A 19,947-nucleotide genomic window follows, 5' to 3' on the forward strand; every position below is an offset into this window, starting at 1 on the left:
AGTGGTTCCCGAAATATCGGTATTTGCAAGAATAAATACCCACAACAACGAAAAAGAAACAACAAATTTTTATTACTTCAATATATATATGTTCAAAACAAAAAAATTGTAGTTTGGGTAAATTTACTCCTTTGTCTATTAAATATAGCATGATATGTTCAAAACTTGCTGTTATTCTTGGGCTAAATTGACAAACATGCTGGTGTCCAAAAACATTGCACCCTAAATTAATAACAAAAAAAAAATAGAAAATATCGTCACTAACCAACTAATTGGTTTTAAAAGCAATTTCGCTTTTTAATAATTTTCTTACTACTATTGCCATTTGCATTGTCCTACTACTAAGTAACCAAAAAATTGCTTTTTTATGAAAAAAATAACAAAATTTGATGTATCGAAAAATTCTCCTACTCCTCCTGCATGAATATAAAAAAAATTAACAATACGCGAAAATCTTCCAGTATTTATGAAATACACTTTCTTTTTCATATTTACATTTTGCTGCCTTAAATAGTGATTTCATTATTAAAAATCATTTCAACCACTGTACGATAAATAAAGGAATGCACCGCATATTGCCTACAACACTACTTGTATCTAACTTCACACATTGATGAGAATTTCCCGTCCAAGGAAATTATTGTTCAATGGCTCGAGAATAACATCTCCCTTTCTGTCAGATTAGCGCACCAAGGTGGGTTTCGTTTTCCGGAGTTGCTACGAATTTAAAGGAGAATCTCGATAATTTGTGCAAAATTTAGGAAAATGTGTGGAAGTTTAAAATCTTGGAAGTCATTTCTACGTTTCCGAAAGCAATTGAACCACCGATGAAAGGATTTAGACGTGATTATCCGAGATTGAAATTTTGGCCGTCACCGATCGCGGTAAACACTTCGGTTAAGAAGTGGATTCGTGTTCTAAGTTGCAATGTGGAATTGTGTATGGTGGAGTTACGCGTAAACCAGTTCATTGTGCACTTAATTAAATTATCGAGATTTCTCCGCAGAAATTGTACGCATAATGTCGGCTCTTAAAGAGTTTGCGCCTCGCTTTTGAGGTTATTGTTGAGTTGCCGGACGAGTGACTGAAGTGTTTACTCTTCTCCTTTTCCAGATGAATAAGATAATCAAATCTGGTGGCGGTACGCCCGACGACTTTGAAAAGTCCATCGGCCAAGCTATCCTCGAGCTTGAAATGAACTCCGAGCTGAAGCCACAACTCCGTGATCTGCACATTACACGCGCCAGGGAGATCGAGTTTAACAACAAGAAAGTATGTGCGTTAGGACCTTGCCAGTGAATTCAATTCGATTCTAACTAAGTCTACTTCCTTTGCAGGCTGTTATCATCTACGTTCCCATTCCAAAGCAAAAGGCTTTCCAGAAGATTCAGACCCGGCTGGTTCGTGAACTCGAGAAGAAATTCTCCGGCAAGCATGTTGTGTTCATTGGCGAGCGTAAGATCCTCCCCAAGCCCACACGTAAGACCAGGAACCCGTTGAAGCAAAAGCGACCACGTTCCCGAACTCTTACCGCCGTCTACGATGCCATCCTTGAGGATTTGGTATTCCCAGCCGAAATTGTAGGCAAGCGCATTCGTATTAAGCTCGACGGATCACAGTTGATCAAGGTTCACTTGGACAAGAATCAACAAACAACAATTGAGCATAAGGTAGGTCCTTTTCAAGGTTTTTTTAGACTACGGAATTCAGGAATTATGTCCTTGTGTTATTTGCAAATCGGAAACCGTTGATTTGTGATTGTCAAAAAGGACAAACAGCAAAGCCGGTCCTCATCGTTTTTTGTGTTCCTTTGACCTTTAGACGTGTTTGATTTGGCGACATTGTCCTGTAACAGGATCTTCCCTTGAAATATTCAGATTTGATGCTGTAATTGAGTTGAAAGTAGTTTTCGCTATTGAAATTCGAGTTTTTTATTTATTAAACTGTGAAATTGGTTTCAATATTTTTTAGGTTTAGTCGCTAGAATTAATTGTTCATATAGTGTGCGAAACCCACGTGTAGTATTCTGTTTCAATTGTAAATGTGAATTTTCCCGATAGTGGGAGGATTCAGACTTCCATATTACGCTAGGAATGAAATCTCAAAAGGGTCGGGTGCTTTTCAGCTTGTTAATTTTATCAAGTTCATGCTGGTCAGGCCCGTAGGCGGCTGGTCCTAAATGCATACCGGATAAGGTTGTATGACATGGGGTCAAAAGCTTTCTTTAGTCGGTCTTAAGTGGTACCCAGGTCCTTGGCAGTCGTTTTAGTTCTTTCTAATCTCACGAACGTACTTGTCAGTGATAGTCTTCAATATCCTCCATGGTATGCAATAGTTTGAACATTCTCCTGGACTGTTTTTTTCTTCCAAATCGAAACGGTTGTGCTCTTAAGTAGAGTAAAAATTCATTGTGTATTTTTTTCGTATTATCAGCCTTGTTCAATATCCTTTCCATGAGTTTGTATTCCATGCACATAGCGAAGCATGTTTTTATTGACGATAAACTAAACAAGGTCACATATTTACCGCCTCGTCTAAAGTTTATAAAATAAAGCGTTATTTCCTGCAAATAGCTTTGAAAAGAGCAAAGCATGTGGGAATCTACCGATGTAAGATTAAGCGGGTATACCAGGAGGGTGGGGAACACATCCCCTCCTTTAAGCTCTAATCTTAATGAGTCGCCTACAATGTGTATGGCTACCCGTGTTCGTAATGAGTCGCCTACAATGTGTATGGCCACCCGTGTTCGTAATGGAACACAATTGACGAGGTTCGCAAGTTTCTAAATTACAGATTTGTTCAACCTGTCCAATTGTGAACAGTACCCTTTCGAATTGAATATTCGGGTTCCTCGGAAAGAGCTAAGAACATCGTAACTTCTCAATTCAACAACAAATCATTTGAGGCAATTCAATTCCGTATATCAGGATCAAAACCATTTGAGTTTCACATTGCTGTAAACAATTTACTCCCCATTATCATTTGCCATTCTGTTCAAAAAAGGATGTTTTCTCCATAATTCAATATTTATATGCGCCGTCAGATGAACGTCTTTAGAGTTCCATAGGAATTCAATTATCAAGATTGCTTGCTATCCAAACTTCTCTCTGTAATCTTTAGTTTCCTTTGTGACGTCAGTTTGATGTGATCAAAGTCACTACTTTTTCATTACTGACCCCGGTAAAGCTGTATTCTTACTATCCAATAGTTAGTGTGTTCAGTACTACACGTGTCAGACAGACCAGCTCCATACGCTTACTATGAGAGTATTCATACGACCCAGCAGCAGACGGGGATCTGCACAGCACAACAGGTCAGACTTCTTACAAAGAATATTTTTCTTCGGTGCTGAAAAGTGTTCCAGCAGGGAAATTGAAAAGCTTTTCCATTGGAAGCGAAGAAGTATTAACTTGTGTCTTTTCAGGAATCGTTCCGTCAAGGCCCAATCTATACCAAAATGTATCACCCAAGAATTCAAGCATAATTTTCGCAAATATAAAGTGGTTCCATGTGTAGACTGCAATGCGAACATCTATTGATTTCTAATTTCACAAAAAAAGGAGCGCTTTGGAAGATATTTTTTATGGGTTGAAAGTATCTAATCTATACAAATACGTATTTCGGGGACGAACTGTCCCCTTCTTCAGGTAGGTAGGTATCAGTGGCCGCTCCGAGGAGCCCAATTAGCGCTTTGGTGCGCCGTTTTGATGCCACAAACTCCTAAGACCGTGACTGTTGTTATAGGAACAGGGAAGCAGAGTCCAGCTGGCTCGGATCTTCAGAGCCAGCCCGTAGCATTCACGAAGGAAAGCAGCTCTCCGACCCTGCAACTAGAAATCTCACTGAGGTCCCCAAAGAATGGTTTACCCAGTATCCGCAGCCTGGCTCGAGCCAGAGCTGGGTAATCGCAGAGAAAGTGCATGAGGGTTTCCCTTCCTTCTTCGCAGCAATGCGAGTTGTAGGGTAAGCCGAGCCTAGCGCCCTCTTTACATTGCCTTTCTGGATCTAGAGAAAGCGTTTGACCGTGTACCACACGAACTCATCTGGTATGCTTTACGACAACACTTCGTGCCAGAAGAACTCGTGCGCTGGGTTCAATTGCTCTACCACGATCCGAAAAGTAAAGTTCGAAGTATGGCGGGTGTATCAAAACCACTTCGTGTATCTGTTGGAGTTCATCAAGGAAGTGCCCTCTCACCACTCCTCTTTGTCCTTGTTATGGACACCGTCACACGGGATATCCAACGTCCAGCGCCCTACACGTCTCAAATCTAAAATTTACCGCAATGTCGTCCGTCCAGTCGCTCTCTATGGTTCTGAGTGTTGGCCGACCATAAAAGACAATGAACGGCGTCTTGCGATAATGGAGACGAAGATGCTACGTTGGACTAGTGGCGTCACACGTTTAGATCACATCCGAAATGAGGATATCCGCGATCGTTATGGGGTTGCACCGATCGTGGAAAAGTTGCGAGAGAGGCGCCTTCGATGGTATGGTCACGCAATTCGTGCAAACGAGAATAATTCACTTGCAAAGATTGGTCTGAACATCGAAGTCGATGGTAAACGACCAAAAGGCGGACCTAAGCAACGGTGGCTTGATACGCTGGATGGGGATTTGAAAGCCTCGAGATTGCACCCAGATCAGGCATTCGATAGAGCCAAATGGCGAAGCCGATCACGACGAGCCGACTCCGCTTGTGAACGGGACAAAGGCTGAAGAAAAAGAAGAAGAAGAAGATGAACTTAAGTTGGGGTTTCCGGCTAAATTTCTAGAATATGCTGATATACTATTATTAACTTTATTTGTGCAGATATCGAAATGATTTTGACCCGGACTTAACGGGTGACGAATAGAGAATCAGACCATGACACAAATCGATATAAGCCGCGGAATCATAATATTTGATTTTGCCTTAGGAATAACTATTGTTGTACCGATTGTTCAATCGTTTATTCAGTTGATCGCATATCGCTTCCCCTATTTTATTATCTTGATCACGTTGTGTTTTTAAAAGATCATGAAATTTTCCTCTTTCCTTCGTTTATTACAGCATCTTGCGGCCTTTCCAAACCTCATTTTTATCATAGTGTATTGCTCACTAACGCGTATTTCTCACTAAACTGGGTAATCTGTTAGTCTCCGTTTTTCCGCTCAAACAATATTCTAACGTTGGAAATGAGCGTATATGTCCACCGACTTTCGAATATTCGTTCGTTGAAAAGTTAATTATTTCAAATCATTTCTTTCGCTGGAATATCAACTGCAATATTATACCCGCCACCACTAGTACCGACTCATCTAATGTAGTTCTAAAAGGGTTGTAATCCTCTGAGCTGTCAGCTAGTAAACCAAGTTCATCTGCTTCCGTCTCTCCCATACGAGTGCTGCGTAAAATACAATAACTCATCACTGCGACTAGCATAGATTTCTACATCTTCTGACTGCTTTGTTCTAAGAACTACATCCAGTCATCAGCGTAGTTGATAATCATAGCTTCTTCAGGGACATGAGAACAAATAATCCATTATACATGACATTTCAGAGCAGGTGACCCAGTATCGTGCCCTGTCGTACCCCCCTTATGTACTCTCTGTGGTCCTCATCCGTCCCGTATCAGAGTTTTTTCTAAATGTAAATCTCTACCAGACTCACCAAATATGCAATAACACCTATGTCAGTCAATGTGCCTTTAATTCGGCTTTTTTAACATCCAATGCTAACACACCATAGCAGTAAGTGCGTCTTTGGCAGATTCACCACTCTGCTTATTGCAAACAGCGCAGAGTGGGCCGTGTCGAAGCCGCTTTTTACGATGAGTATAACAATCCATTGAAGATAGCTCGCACGCATTTAACGATATGATACTGGACTTGCAGGTGTAGGTGTCGATCGTCGCTTCTGATAAAGTCTCTGCTTGAAAACATATGGCAATTAATAGGATATTATATTGAAAAAAAATGTTAAGTATAAAAAAGTGATAGTATCTATATAGTATGAGGTTTCTTCTTCCCCCGCAAACTTAGTCAATTTTTAATTTTGGGCTGTACATATGTTGAATTTGAAGCTAGAAATTCGTGTAGATGTTTTAAAAATACTGGATGATACAAACAATCGATACCGCTAAAATTTGTTAATGATTCGATCACTGTTCCAATGAGGTGTGGGATCCTAAACTAAGCTCTGCAATTTCTCACAGATTTTGTTTTTGGTTTGCTTTATTGCATTATATTTTTTGTTTGCATTTTGGACACTTATATACTGTTCAGTTTGTGCTAAACAATAAAAATTTTATGCCTCCTAACGCAACCCATTTTTTTCGTGATTTTGCTCACCTATGTAAAGACACATTTGCCCTCACCCCACAACTAATAGCACTTCAGTAAGTCCTATTAAGTTCGGCAAAATTGTCTCATTATTTTGTCCGTCACGACGTGGGACGAGATTAAATTTCCGTTTGTCCTGTCGCGGTGGTTATGTAGTGAAGCTACCGCGAGTTCATCATTCAGATACAAGTAACTTAGCCACCACATTTGTACATATTTAACATTGAAAACATTCACAGCCAGTCTTTGGTTTTTCACGGGTGTTTTTCTTTTTTGTATGCAAAATCATCTTTACTTTGTTTTTCACGTTTTGTAGCATGTTTTTTACATACTGCACTAACCAATCCACAAGTTTTATTTTTTGTTCGAATTTGAAATGGAAAATATGTAATTTTTTTTGTTGTCATTTGATTCTGATTCCAAATGGTCTTCCAAAAAAAGCCAATGAATTCTAAACTGGGATGGTTTAGAAGTTTCACAAGGAACTCCTCAAAGTTATCAGCAACAATACAATTCTTCTGTGCTTTCTACTTCCACCTATTTTTTCACGCAAAATATTAGCTTTTTGCTTCTTAGCTTGTTTATACATTAAAGAGTGTCTAATTGAGGTAATAAAACAAGTTAGGGAAAAATAATTAATTAAATTTATCAAAAAAAAAGCATTTTGTTATGCGACCCTTTTGTTGCAATTACAGTTTCTATGCATGAGGACATACTGTCTTATTTTGGTTGAATACGGAGCTGAGGGTTATGCCATTCTCTGTTGAGAGCTGTCACTTGTAGTGATCACCTTCTTGGCGATAATCCGTTTGGTTGGCTCTCATTTTCTAAGCGGCTAATGTCGACTAAATTCGCCGGAAATGAGCAGGATGTAATGTTTTTTTTCTTCTCGGTATCGTGTATAGAAATACTTTTTCATTACTGCAAACTCAATCTTTGAGCACCAATAGAGTTTCTAACATTTGTTTAAATTGATGTGACCTCATGGTGTTCCCTCCACGATAATACTGTATCCCATGCAATTGGCTGAAATTACAAATCACATGATGACACGAGCGTTTAACCTTTTCTACAGGACGATCTGTATGAAACTTTTCTGCTGGGCGGAAAGGGACTAATGCATTTTAACTCAACAAAATTGTCTATATTCCAATCGTAAATTAAGTTGTTTTTTTTTTAACAGGTTTGGTTTTTCTTTGCTTGATTGCATTGTTCAGTTTGTGTTTAACAATGGAAGTTGTATGCACCTTGACGATTATTTGTGATTTTCCGACTCATGTAAACAGACATTGCCCTCACCCCGCAACTAATAGCACTTTAGTAAGTCCTATTAAGTTCGGCAAAATTGTCTGAGCGTTTTGTCGGTCACGACGTGGGACGAGATTAAATTTCCGTTTGTCCTGTCGCGGTGACTGTAGTGAAGCTACCGCGAGTTCATCATTCAGATACAATCATCTCAGTCACATATCTGCACGTAGCTTTTTTGGTTTTTCATGCATGTTTTTTTTGCTTGCGAGATCATTTTTGCTTCGTTTTTTTCATGCTTTGTTGCATATTTTGTACATTCTGCACTAATCAATCCACGGAAAAAATTTACAAATGAGTTTCGAAAACAAAATTCTCAAAGTTGGGAAAAATGTCACCAACAAGTCCCAGACTGGGACGGTTTAGAGGTTGGAGAAGCAACTATGGAGACTTTTCCATATCTTTTGTTGGTGATCGCCTCTTTCGCGATTATCCGTATGGTTTTGGATTTGGGACCCTTTTGGTTTGTTTTTTATATGCTTCATAACAAAGCTCAATTTTTCGTGATATAATACTCACACAGGCACACTTGCCTCACTCCATCAATTAATAGCACTTCAATAAGTCCTATTAAGTTCGGCAAAATCGTCTGAGCGTTTTGTCCGTCACGACGTGGGACGAAATTAAATTTCCGTTTGTCCTGTCGCGGTGGTTATATAGTGAAGTTACCGCGAGTTCATCATTCAGATACAAGCATCTCAGTGATCACTTTTGTACATATTTAACATCGTAAACTTTCACAATCAGTCTTTTTGAGTTTTCATGAGTCTTTTTTGCTTTAAATTGTTTTAGCTTTGTTTTTCATTGACATTTTTACGTAAAATTATCATTTTTGAACTTGTGGTTTCGTTCAGGGCAGAGGCAACTCAAACGCTGCCTCCCCTCTGCCCTGGAAACAGGTTGACCGACGGATCTAGAACTTGGCCAATTTCTAAACAAAATTTCACGTCTTCTAACATGTTGTATAGATTTGGAGCTAATCAATCGACAATTTTATTTTTGATTTGAATTTTCATTTGAATATTTTGAGAAAAACAAACAAAATTCGGGAAAAAGAAATTACCTAAATCGGGAAGGAGTGTCTTGCATAACTACGGTGTTATTGGAAAATAGCTGCAAATATTTGTTGAAACGTAATGAATCCCACCATATTTTATTTGGTCTTGTCAGTTGATGGTAATATCACTGAGTGCTCTATAGAATTGATAGTACTTGTTTTACTTATTTACATTATCATCTTTTCCGAATAGTTACTAGACTGTAGGGACAGGCCCATTTCGATAGCTCGTCAAGCTAATGCATTGATTGTGAGGGATCATCATCAACGGTGCAAAAACCGGTATCAAGTCTAGGCCTGCCTTAATAAGGAACTCCAGTCTTCCCGGTTTTGCGCCGAGGTCCACCAAATCGATATCCCTAATAGCTGCCTGGCTTACTGACCTACGCCATCATTCCATCTCAGGCAGGGTTTGCCTCAGCTGCTTTTTCTGCCATAAACTTTTCGGAATCGTCCTCATCGACACGGATTAAGTGACCCGCCCACCGCAACCTATTGAGCTAAATTTGATACACAACATGACGTTCATGGCATCGTCGTTATGTAGGCTACGGAAAGAAGTGGCGGGGGGGGGGGGGGGGGGGGATGGAATGCTGGATAGATAAACAATCTTCTTTCAAAGTCATAAATCATATAAAATAGAAAAAATATAAATTCATTGTGTTCGTTTACATGCCACTATATACTACTACATGCATTCAACAGCTTATCACCTTCTATATTTCGACCAGATTCTCCAAAATGTTGGTTAAAACACTAAATCTATACATTTTTGTCTTACATACATGTATTGTTCACATTTGTGCCTTGGATTTTGCTCCCAAGCTTGTTTCAAGAATGTTTGCTTGGCTTTTAATAACCCAGCAAACGTCCCTTCACTACCGATGAAATGAAATTCGTAATTTCGTCGGTAATAATGTGGACAAGAATAAAATTCTTCACTTCCTATCGCAGTGTGGCTATTTTATAGCACCTGCGATTTAACTATGCAGAAACACGTTTGTGTGTTTCAGTGTTTTGTGATTTTAATGACATGACTTGTTTTTATGACAGTTGCAACAATGGAATGTGTTGAAATGTTTTAGCGCTATTTATGTTACAAAAGCAGAGGATATATCTCCCGCATATTACCAAATGTACTTGAAAGTATGTGAATGTCTCCTTACTAACCACAACAATATTTGAATATTTGTGAATGTCTCCTTACTAACAACAATATTTTCATATCACTGTGTTTGGCTTAAAAATCAAAGAAAGATTAGATTTTGTTGACGAAATTGCATTTTCTCAGCTATGAATATAAAAACTTATCGCATTAATATAAACGCAACAAATAATATAAATCACAAGGAGCATGAACTCCTTCGGTCCATGAGTTAGAGTAGTCCCTAATTAACACTCAACGGAAACACATTTCTGAAAATTCTAAAACAACTTTTACACGAATGAACAACTTTATAATACATTTTTGTTTTTATGATTTATTCATTTATTGTTAAAATCAATTTAATGATTTGTTTTTGTTGAATTGCTGCACATATCGGTTTTGTATTTTGCTTTTATTGCATTTTTGTCCACAGTTTGTATTTTTATTTATGTTTGTCTTAGCATACAATCAAATTGCAATCAAAACATGACAGTGATCCGCAATTAGGTTATTTGTAAATTGGCTTTTAACATTTATGAATGGTAAGAAAGCGGAAGAATATCTTTCCATTAAATTGCATTATCATTCCAAGCTTTTTAATTTGCTGGAGTGACCTGCAAATAAAGTGGATACAACAGATAACTAGTCACGATGAAATATGCGATAAACTAGAGAGCTGTAAGATATTCTTCAACCATCTTTTGTCACTTTCTACTAACCTATCCATGATCTAATGAGTAACAATCGCACGCAAATAAAACGGCTTGAAAATCCTTCAGAATTTGTGAAGGTTGTGTATTGTCCATCCCAAAATCTAACTATGATCTCTTATAGTTTACATAAACGAGTTTTGTTAATAACACTTATGATAAGTTGAAATATAAATACAAAAGCAAGCTCATCAGAGAAATTAAAAGTACCCCTAATCATCAAGTAACCGTTAATATAGGCGTTATTCATAAATGTATTTCCAGCGTTTATGGATGGTACGTTAACGGAAGAGTAAAATTCTACTAACTCTCGTTATCATTCCATGCATTTCTGATTTGCTGGAGTGTATTCCACACAGTAGATACAAACACAAAATTTGAAATAAGTCCATTTTCTAATATATACAATATGGAAGTATTTTTTTTTTTAAAGAAATTCTTGCAGTGCAACCGCTGTTTAGAATGAAATATCAAATATGGGAATGCCGCATAACTTTCGATTTGTGGTTTTTTATTTCTGATAATAAAAATTATCAATATTGTTACATCTTAGGCAGTGTTTTTAAGTACACGTCATTGTTTTCTCTCGCTTCAAGTAAACTGTCATAGTTCGCCTTATCATTTAACACTGATTTCACATTTTAATCCGCAATTTTTTTTTTAAACTTGTGATGAGCTCAAAAATATATTCAAATTTGAGGTCAGGATTTTCTTCTCTGACCACTTCTTTCAAATGAAAACACGACATTTTATTGGAAAACAAAAACACTTTGTTCAACGAAATTCATGAGAATAATTTTTGTCTCTCTCCAACCAGAGAATAGCCTTACACATCTTGCAAATGGTGAATAATTTTTCGTCATATGCACCATTTTCAGATCTATTGGCATTTTTCAATTCGGCAAAGGCTGAAAAAGTATGGTCTTATCTGTTTGCATTTCTTTCTCTGGCTTTTCTTGATTTGGTTTTTCCTTTCTAATCGATGAGTCGCAGGAGTCACTAGGCTCTATCAGGTCTTGATTAACAGTAGCGTTGCCGCTGATATTTTCCGAAGGTTGAACGACTATGCTCCACATTCGCTTGCGCTGCTAGCCGAAGAGGCTTTTATACAATCATTCCTGTTCTACATCCGAATGGCAATGATAAGCAAGCCATAGTTGTTCACACAGTCGTATTAGTAGTACCGAATGATTTGCTTGCAGTTGGTCGTTTATGCTGCTTGATGGCTTCCTTTTTACAAAACAAAACCTTATTAAAATCGGTTCAATGTCAAGTTTATCCCAGAGTTATAAAAGTTGGTAGTAGTATGAAATATAATATGAAGCATTATCCCCAAGTTTGATCAAAATCATACTATTACTAACAAAGTTACAGTAGCTCAAAGTTGACTTCACCGTGTAAATTTACTGCAACTGAATATCAATATCACATTGAAGTGGGTAGTCAGACATGCTAAATGCAAATACATAACGGGCTACGTACAAATGGAATAGTTCTACACTTAAATATGCTCACAGAAGAAGCAAACAAAACCTTTCATACCTGAAGTGACCAGCTTCCGGTTTCCCGACTTGTTTATGAAATAAAACCACATTGGCCAAGAAAGTTGGTTGAGAAGAGACGCTCTGGTTCACAGAAAATTTCGTTCTCGAATGAATTTTTTGCATTCACGTCTAGGCAGATGTTCAGGATATTAAACAAATGCAGCAGTCGAGAAAGACTAATATCCAATAAATTGAACATCGAGAACGAACGGGTTAATGTCGATGTCAGGATGTGGTGATTTCAACTTTCATTGGATTATCAATTCTACATTGAAAATCTCATGTAGCATCGTTCTCCATGAGATCAACATTAAATTCATGTCCGCAGTTTGGTGCGGATTTGATTCTGTGGTTTCAATAATGTCAAAACTAGTCCCAAGTTGTTGTTTTGCGAACAGGCAGAAGTTAGCTGCGGCCAAATTAGGTGAATACAATGTTTAGTCAAATATACTTGTTTAATTTTCTGCCAAATCAAAGGGTCGTTTTCGACAAGCATTCTCTCTCAACTATTTCCTAGTGCCAAATAAGAGCGGCCTTACACGATCATACTCAATCCATAATCAGTCAACTCACATCATACTAGACCGACTGATTATAATCGTCAGTCTGCTCCATCAGTCCATCGGTCATTGTGTTTACAACGCCAGTCTGATTGATGCCAAAATTATGATCGTTTAAAGCTGCCACTCTTATGCTTCTTGTTGACTGTGTGGCCTTAAGAGAAAAATTTGAAGTGAACTAAATTGTGGCATACAAAAAAAAATCGATGCGCCCCGTTTGACTTTGGCTGGTTTGGTGATCATAATTCCGAAGAGTTCTGTTTAACTAGCTTTCACATCATACCCTCATTTCATAGTCTATTATATGTTGCATAAAAGTAGCGACCCGAACAAAAACCAACAAAAATTGTTTTTCTGTTCTGCCTTTGCAAAGAAAAATACAATTCTTTTGAAGGAAGTTTTACTCCCATGTGGTTCATATTGAAAATATTAGTTTGATCGGTCAACTTGTCTCGTAGGAGATGTGTTCAGTTCACAAGTTAGCTATAATAAGCTATAGTATTAGCTTGTTAATCACATTTCTTCTTCTGGGTGTCGGATACTAGTCGACTCAGCTGTGAATGAGTAAATGAGTCAAATCAATTATCATTATATAACCGTTAATATAGGCGTTATTCATAAATGTACTTTCAGCATTTATGGATGGTACGTTAACGGAAGAATATATTTCCACTGATTCTTATCATCATTCCATGCTTTTTTGATTTGCCTGGAGAATATTTCGGATAGTGGATACAGATTTTTGAATTTGAGAAAAATCCATTTACTAACAACTATAATCTGAAAGTATATTTTAAGAAATTGTTGCTTATTATCGACAATTAGATGGGCCTTCATTGCTCAATGTTATCCCCAAGTGTCATTCTTATCTCAGCGGTTTTATGATTCAAAATGTCACTAGAACTTTCAATTTGGGTCTCTCAATTTCGATAGCAAAAAGTTATTTGTTATAATTTAGTATTTACTGCGAAGCACATGATCGCTTATTATAGCATTTTGAGACAGTTCTTTGTGTTGATGCTCCCTTATATATTCTCCAATTGGAAAAGAAGTTGCCGAGTTCCTGTCAATTCAAAATTCCTTATCTTGTTTACAAAACTTCGCTGCGTAAATATGTAGATGAGGTATTAAATTGTACAGATTCATCGTTTGATTGTGCTATGAAATTGCTTGACGCATTAGCTCAATTTCGATGAGATGGTGTTCCACAATTGGCGTACTTTTTTGTGGTCAATGCATCCACGAACATATAATTCAAAGTCTACCACATTATCGTTCGCCATGTTATCCTCTATGATTCTGAGTACTAACCGACTGCCAAAGACAATGAACGGCGCTTCACGGTACTGAAAACTTACCTCGTCATTATTGTACTCGGAATGATATCCGCGACTAACATTAAGTTACATTCATTATGGGAAGAATTGTGAGAGATGAGTCTTCGATGCTAACGTCATGTAATTCGCTAACCAAGATTCACTAGTTCAGATTAGCCTGAGCATAGAAATCGTTGGAAAATGTCGAAGTCGACCGAATTGGCAATGGCTTAAAACGTTGGATGGTAATTTGAGAGCCTGTGATCCTTTTGATTCCATCCGAATCACTCTTTTAAATTCTTTGTTGTCACGTCAGGGATGAGATTCAGTTTTTTGACAGTCAGACTTGCCCCTAGCAGAAGTCCGTGACTTCACTAACTTTTCATGCCATTCGTTCACTTGAAATCGTGTTTCCTTCTCGAACTGTACCTGAACCTTCTGTGCAATATGACGTCAGCCAATTTTACTCTCCTATGGGTGAGAAATTTAATGATTGTTTGTTCAATAAAGCCGGGTGGTTGCCCTCAGTCATCATGGTGATCGATCGGAAAGTAGAGGTTTTGCGTGAGAATCTACAATTTATGTCCTTTACATCCCCATCACCTTTATAACACCGTTCAATTTTGGCTGATTTAATAATAATCGTTGTAGTGGTCATCGTTGCCCTCGGGCGTGATTATTAGTTCATAGGTCATTCATAGCTGAGTCGACTGGTATTCGACATCCAGTCACGATAACAAATCCCTCTGCCACCAGTGGATTATTTAGGAACTTTTGTCCCCAACATTGGTGCCTCACCAAGAGCATTTTGACTACCACGAAACGTGCTAGAATTTCACTTCTCTGAAAGGCAGCATTTCTTACGTCGAAAGTAGCTAATATATTAAGTCCGCTACAGCTCCTATCCCCTGCGTAAATCTGATTTATTACCAGGTCAATATTCGAAGAAACATTGCCCTCAAGGCTGGGATATTATTTTCCTTGGGGAAGTCTACGTTACTACGGTGATGGTCACTGATTTCATGTGCCAGTACGAGCTGTCTGCCAGAGTTTTGTCGTTGTCAAGTATTTTTCGGACAAGAGTGGTTTCTGCAATTTATTCCTCCGTTTCGGTTTTTGAAATTTATTCCACCGTTTCAAATTATTTACACTCAAATGTCCAGTCGTGCCACAGTCCAGTCCTTGCTGCTTCAGCTTTGTCTGTTCTCGATGATCCCTGATTCTACGAGAATTGACAGACCTGATTTTCCAGCGCTACAGTTTTTGTTATTTTCAACTATGCATACCTGTCGGCAATGTTACCTAATTCTTTCCTCGCATAACATGCCTTTCGAATTTTCCTTGCATTAACTCACTCGCAAACTGAGCGATTGGAGGGATCAATTCAGTAAGAGAAGGTGTAAAATGAGTTTACAGCGCGATAGAAGGAAATGGATTCTTTTCTCTTCTACTGAATTCTAACTAAATGATGAATTTTTGGGAAGGGATCCATTCGGAAATTCTTCAAAGTGAACTTTTTCTGTTTAATAATGTTTAGTAGTCCTCCTAGGTCCTCTAACATTCACGTCCGACATGAAAAACTACCAAAGATAAGAGTTATCTGTATTGAATAATTTCAGAAATAATTGAGGTTTGGATCATGAACCCTTTGATTGAAAATGTGTTGAGAAAACTAAAGGGAAGGAATGGCTTCCACTAAACGCAGTTGAATAAATAAATAACAGAAGTCTTGTTGGTAGAAATTACTCATTATCCGGGTTAGTGAAACCTATTTTGGTTTGATACGTGCGGTCCAATGACTGGGGATTAAGAGGACTTCTCGTATTTATTTCTTCAACGTATGGAAAATTGTAAGAAGTTAAGTTTATTGTGTCTCGTGCAAAGTTTTAAAAGTCCGATTCGAAACTTTCTCGAGATTCATTCTTTAAATGATAACTCATAGCTTTTGAGGACAAGACTTATATTTATTTTTCACTTTTTTTTATATTTACATTCAATTATCAGTTACACTTTATTTCCCGTCCTTTGCTCCTTATCGGCACTATTCCAATTGCCTAATAAGTCTTCCCACGGACGGAAAAGAAATTCCATTTCTCAATCCTTGGTTGTCACCTATTCATTTTTGTTGGTTTCATCCATCTCATGAAATGGTACATAGCACTTGCAATTAAGTGTGAATATATTTATTAAGTTGTAGTTGATTAAGCCTATTAGTTGTACATCTTTCGTAACAGATAAATGTATTGTCCTTTGCACGCATCATGGCTTCCTTCCATAAGCCATTGAAGCGCTATCAAGGACATAGAATGAAATTACCTTCTTATCTTTCGGGTCTTCTTTTTTTTTACGATGACACGTTACAAGGGGAGGTAACAAGGTAAAACATGGACATGGACATTATTTGGGAGAAAACTCTTCAAATACCTCTCGAAAATTTCAAAAGAAAGATTTTTCTAAACTTCTCAATTACAGTATCAATACCTTATTGTCCTTTTTGTCGCTACTTTGTTCACTTTCTGAATACTGAAGCTTTATAAGGACATAGAGTGAAGATTTGTCTTCTTAATCTTTTGTGTATTTGTCGGATGCTCTTGCATGATGATAATATGCAGACAACGGGAAGATACATTCGCTACTCTCTTTGCTCTTCTATCAATAGAAGGGAACGATAGACTTTAAAGTTTTAATAAGAAATCATCGTAGAGTTAACTAGATGACATGGGTAAATGGATTGCTCACTAAATCCCCTCATTATTCTCTATATTCCAGGTTGACACATTCACATCTGTCTACAAGAAGCTCACCGGACGGGACGTTACATTCGAGTTCCCTGATCCCTACTTGTAAAGAGATTTTTACAAAATATACATGAGAAAACAATTTTTCCTTAAGTGTAAGGAGCGAAAATAAAAAGTATAAAAATTTTATATTTCTTGTTTTATTTTTTCAATACTGCCAATGGGAAAGGTATGTGGTTACACCTCATTCGTAGAGAAGGATTGGGATTGTTTGTATTTATCAAAATGGTATGTCTCACATGGATCTGAAACTAGCGCCTCATCATTATCAAAAGGGCACCACAAAACAATGGAAAACGTCGAAGTACATATTTTTTGGGAACTACGATCCGCCACGATTAATTCACCACCTTTTAGCGCTGAGAAAATATGGAGTTTGTCTTATGCACTGCAGTTTCCCATTTATAAGTTTAATTTTTCATAATTTTTACGTCCTTTGCCACTTGCTGGTACATTCAATTGCCAAGTGAGTCTTCCTAAGGACGAAAAACAAATCATATCTCTTCCCAGGCTGTATCTTCTATTGGATACAGCCTTCAATAGAGATTGCACATTTCAGTGAAGTAATTGTTATCCTTCAATATAGTTTTTAGTTTATGGAGAACTAAATTAATGGTGAAAAAGTATGCCAATTGTTTGGAATGATCGTCCTTGCCGTTAGCTCAGAGGACTAGATGCCAAACTTTTCATTAACACATCGACGATAAGAAAACCCGAAAATGAGGGACGTGCAGGTGAGCAAACTATATTTCGCCTACAAGGATATTCTTACAATGTTGATCTTATATTGGAAGGGGTGTTAGTGTGCTCCAATCCTTATTTATAAACTTTATACCCGCTTTTTCTCTCAATAATTTGAGGAACACTCTTGGCTTCATATTTTTGAAGAGGCGGAATAATAACTTCTTGCATTGTCCGTTTATGCGGTCTATCCCCTTACCGTATAACTTAAATTGAAAGATACAATGAAATATTGTAAAATTTTTAACATGAAAACAATAAAGGAATATTAATTTGAACCTCGGATTTTATTTAGAAATTGTAGGACTCAACTGTTGAATTGGATATTAGTGGCTGGCAGAGCTGTATCATGTGTTTATATTCTCGTTGTCAGTGCTGAGAATCGATTTTCCCCTTTAACGCTGCCTTGGCTATTCTGACGGTCTTGTCGATAAAGTGTGCTTCATGGGGCGGCACAACCAACGACAAATTTTTGATACGCCTTTTGATCAAACTCGTGCGTTTCCACCTTAAAATATTTCGCTAATTCAAATGACTGAAAATTAAAGGTGCAGTTCCTTGTGAATAGCTTCTGTAAAGATAGTTTAAACTAGTAAAGTGCGTTTTACCAATTATACAAAATTTAAAACGAAACGGAATTATATTCTCGTTTTGATTGTTTCTTACATCTTCTGAGGAAGGTACATGTATTTTGATCTACAGGAAGCCACAAGGCGAAGGGCACGCCCACTGGCAATGATAAGATATACGACTGGGTCCAAGAAGTAAGGCCACTTTTCAAATTCAATCGCGCGGGCAAACCACACATTAATATTTTTTTTTGTTTCTAAATTGGCAACATTGTAACAAATTTCATATCGGAGCATTCATTACTTTCCTTTGAATCTTGGTTTTGTACGACGTCAAAAGTTCATTCATTTTTGCAAGTCTTTAATTATATTGAGCGGAAAAGCTGCATAAGATTTTATGTGGATAATGAAATTTCGATGGCAAAAATTATTAGAGTTAAATAAAGCCTTCTGAGATCATGTTTTATCAAAAAGGAGTGTTTACAAGTGGTATAAAGAAAGTCGTGAAAATGTTGAAGACTAGGAGCGTTCCAGACGACCACGACCATCAACCTCCACCGATGAACAATACGTCAAGAAAATCGGAGAACTTGTACTCGCCAATTGTTCAATGAATATTAGAGACCTTGATGAGGCTGCTGATATTTCGAAAGGATCTGTCAATATCAGTTAAGATATTTTACGATTGAAATCTGTAATGTCTCGACTGTTGTCAAAACAATTCAATTTATTCGAAAAAGGGCACTCATTCTTCGTGACTTTTTCGCCAAAAATCCGATGTATATCCGCAACCACCATGTGATTTCTGGCTATTCCCAAAACTCAAGACCGCTGCAGTAAATCATTTTGAGACGATAGATGAGGTACAGTGCGAATCGGTACGCGCTCGGGAAGCCATTCCGGAAAGAGATTTTAATTCTTGTTTCGAAGATTAGAAAATACATTGACGTAAGTGTATTCTGTCCGCAGGGGATTATTTTGAAATAGATTTGCAAAAATAAATATATTCTCAAGTAAATAAAAGCTGGTCTTACTTTTTGATACAGGAATACATATTGAAAACGCGATTATATTATGTTTTGGCCTAGATAAATGCCTGCCTCAGACACCAGACAGATGTATGCATATGAATTGTACATCGTCACTAACGAATTAGCATATACGGCTGATAAATGCGTGGTCTAAAGTATTTAATGAACGAAAAGTATCCTTGTTTACTTTTTAATTGTCAATGCTATTCCTCTCAAGTGCATCCACTTTTTTATTGGCATCAGTGCCTTTAAGTCCCGCTATTCACTTCAAAGCTACTTTGTTTTAAGTTGTCACGGTCCTATTAGTTTTTGCTCGTATTCGCACATTAATTTAGGTTTGGTTTGAAGTGGAACAGTAGCTTTTAAGGTTGTCTGGCTGTTAGAATATTTTAGCATGTCTGGGTACGTGAGATACATTGGTGTGTTGGCCTGAGAGTACCCACGGGTTAACTTTAAGTATCCCCTGCCCCCTGCCCTGCCCTATCTGCGCACCATAGTATCTGATTTTCAGATGGTTGTCTACTAAGAATTGCAATTACTGAGAGCTTGGCTTTGGAATCCCGGCAAAACTTATATATCTCCGCCATAGACTTATGTGGAGCAGAACGTGTCAACCACACATATTCCTTTTTAGTTCCCAGACATATAAGACGAGAAGCTTGCATCCTGCGTCCACTATTTCGTGCCACGTATCTCTAGGGGGACATATTCGCGGCCTATCTGGGGTAATGAGTTCCATTGGTTGGTGTAACCCGCAATAGAATTGTCGCCCTATTTCAATGCATGACCTATCCACCACTATTTCCACATTCTGATCAGTATGTCCTTAGGTATTTGGTTCG

General features: G+C 37.7%; 1 protein-coding gene and 1 non-coding gene across 2 annotated transcripts; both read left to right on the forward strand.

The window, feature by feature from the left end:
* The first annotated feature begins 590 nt into the window (after positions 1–590).
* On the forward strand, positions 591–16,891 carry LOC119654429 (40S ribosomal protein S7). Its single transcript, XM_038059823.1, has 4 exons — positions 591–694; positions 1,114–1,272; positions 1,338–1,670; positions 16,736–16,891. The coding sequence occupies exons 2-4, from the start codon at positions 1,114–1,116 to the stop codon at positions 16,811–16,813; spliced, it is 570 nt and encodes a 189-aa protein (XP_037915751.1). The 5' UTR covers positions 591–694; the 3' UTR covers positions 16,814–16,891.
* Positions 1,716–1,844, forward strand: LOC119656348. The gene has a single exon (XR_005250050.1). It is a non-coding gene; the product is annotated as a small nucleolar RNA psi18S-1377 (small nucleolar RNA).
* Positions 16,892–19,947: the final 3,056 nt, after the last annotated feature.

Source organism: Hermetia illucens, chromosome 4 (assembly GCF_905115235.1).
Source record: "Hermetia illucens chromosome 4, iHerIll2.2.curated.20191125, whole genome shotgun sequence".
NCBI lineage: Eukaryota > Metazoa > Arthropoda > Insecta > Diptera > Stratiomyidae > Hermetia > Hermetia illucens.

Coding starts and splice junctions, on each gene's coding strand:
- LOC119654429 (XM_038059823.1), top strand. CDS start 1,114: ATGAATAAGATAATCAAATCTGGTGGCGGTACGCCCGACGACTTTGAA. Junction 1,273..1,337: donor TCGAGTTTAACAACAAGAAA/GTATGTGCGTTA, acceptor CTTCCTTTGCAG/GCTGTTATCATCTACGTTCC. Junction 1,671..16,735: donor AAACAACAATTGAGCATAAG/GTAGGTCCTTTT, acceptor TCTATATTCCAG/GTTGACACATTCACATCTGT.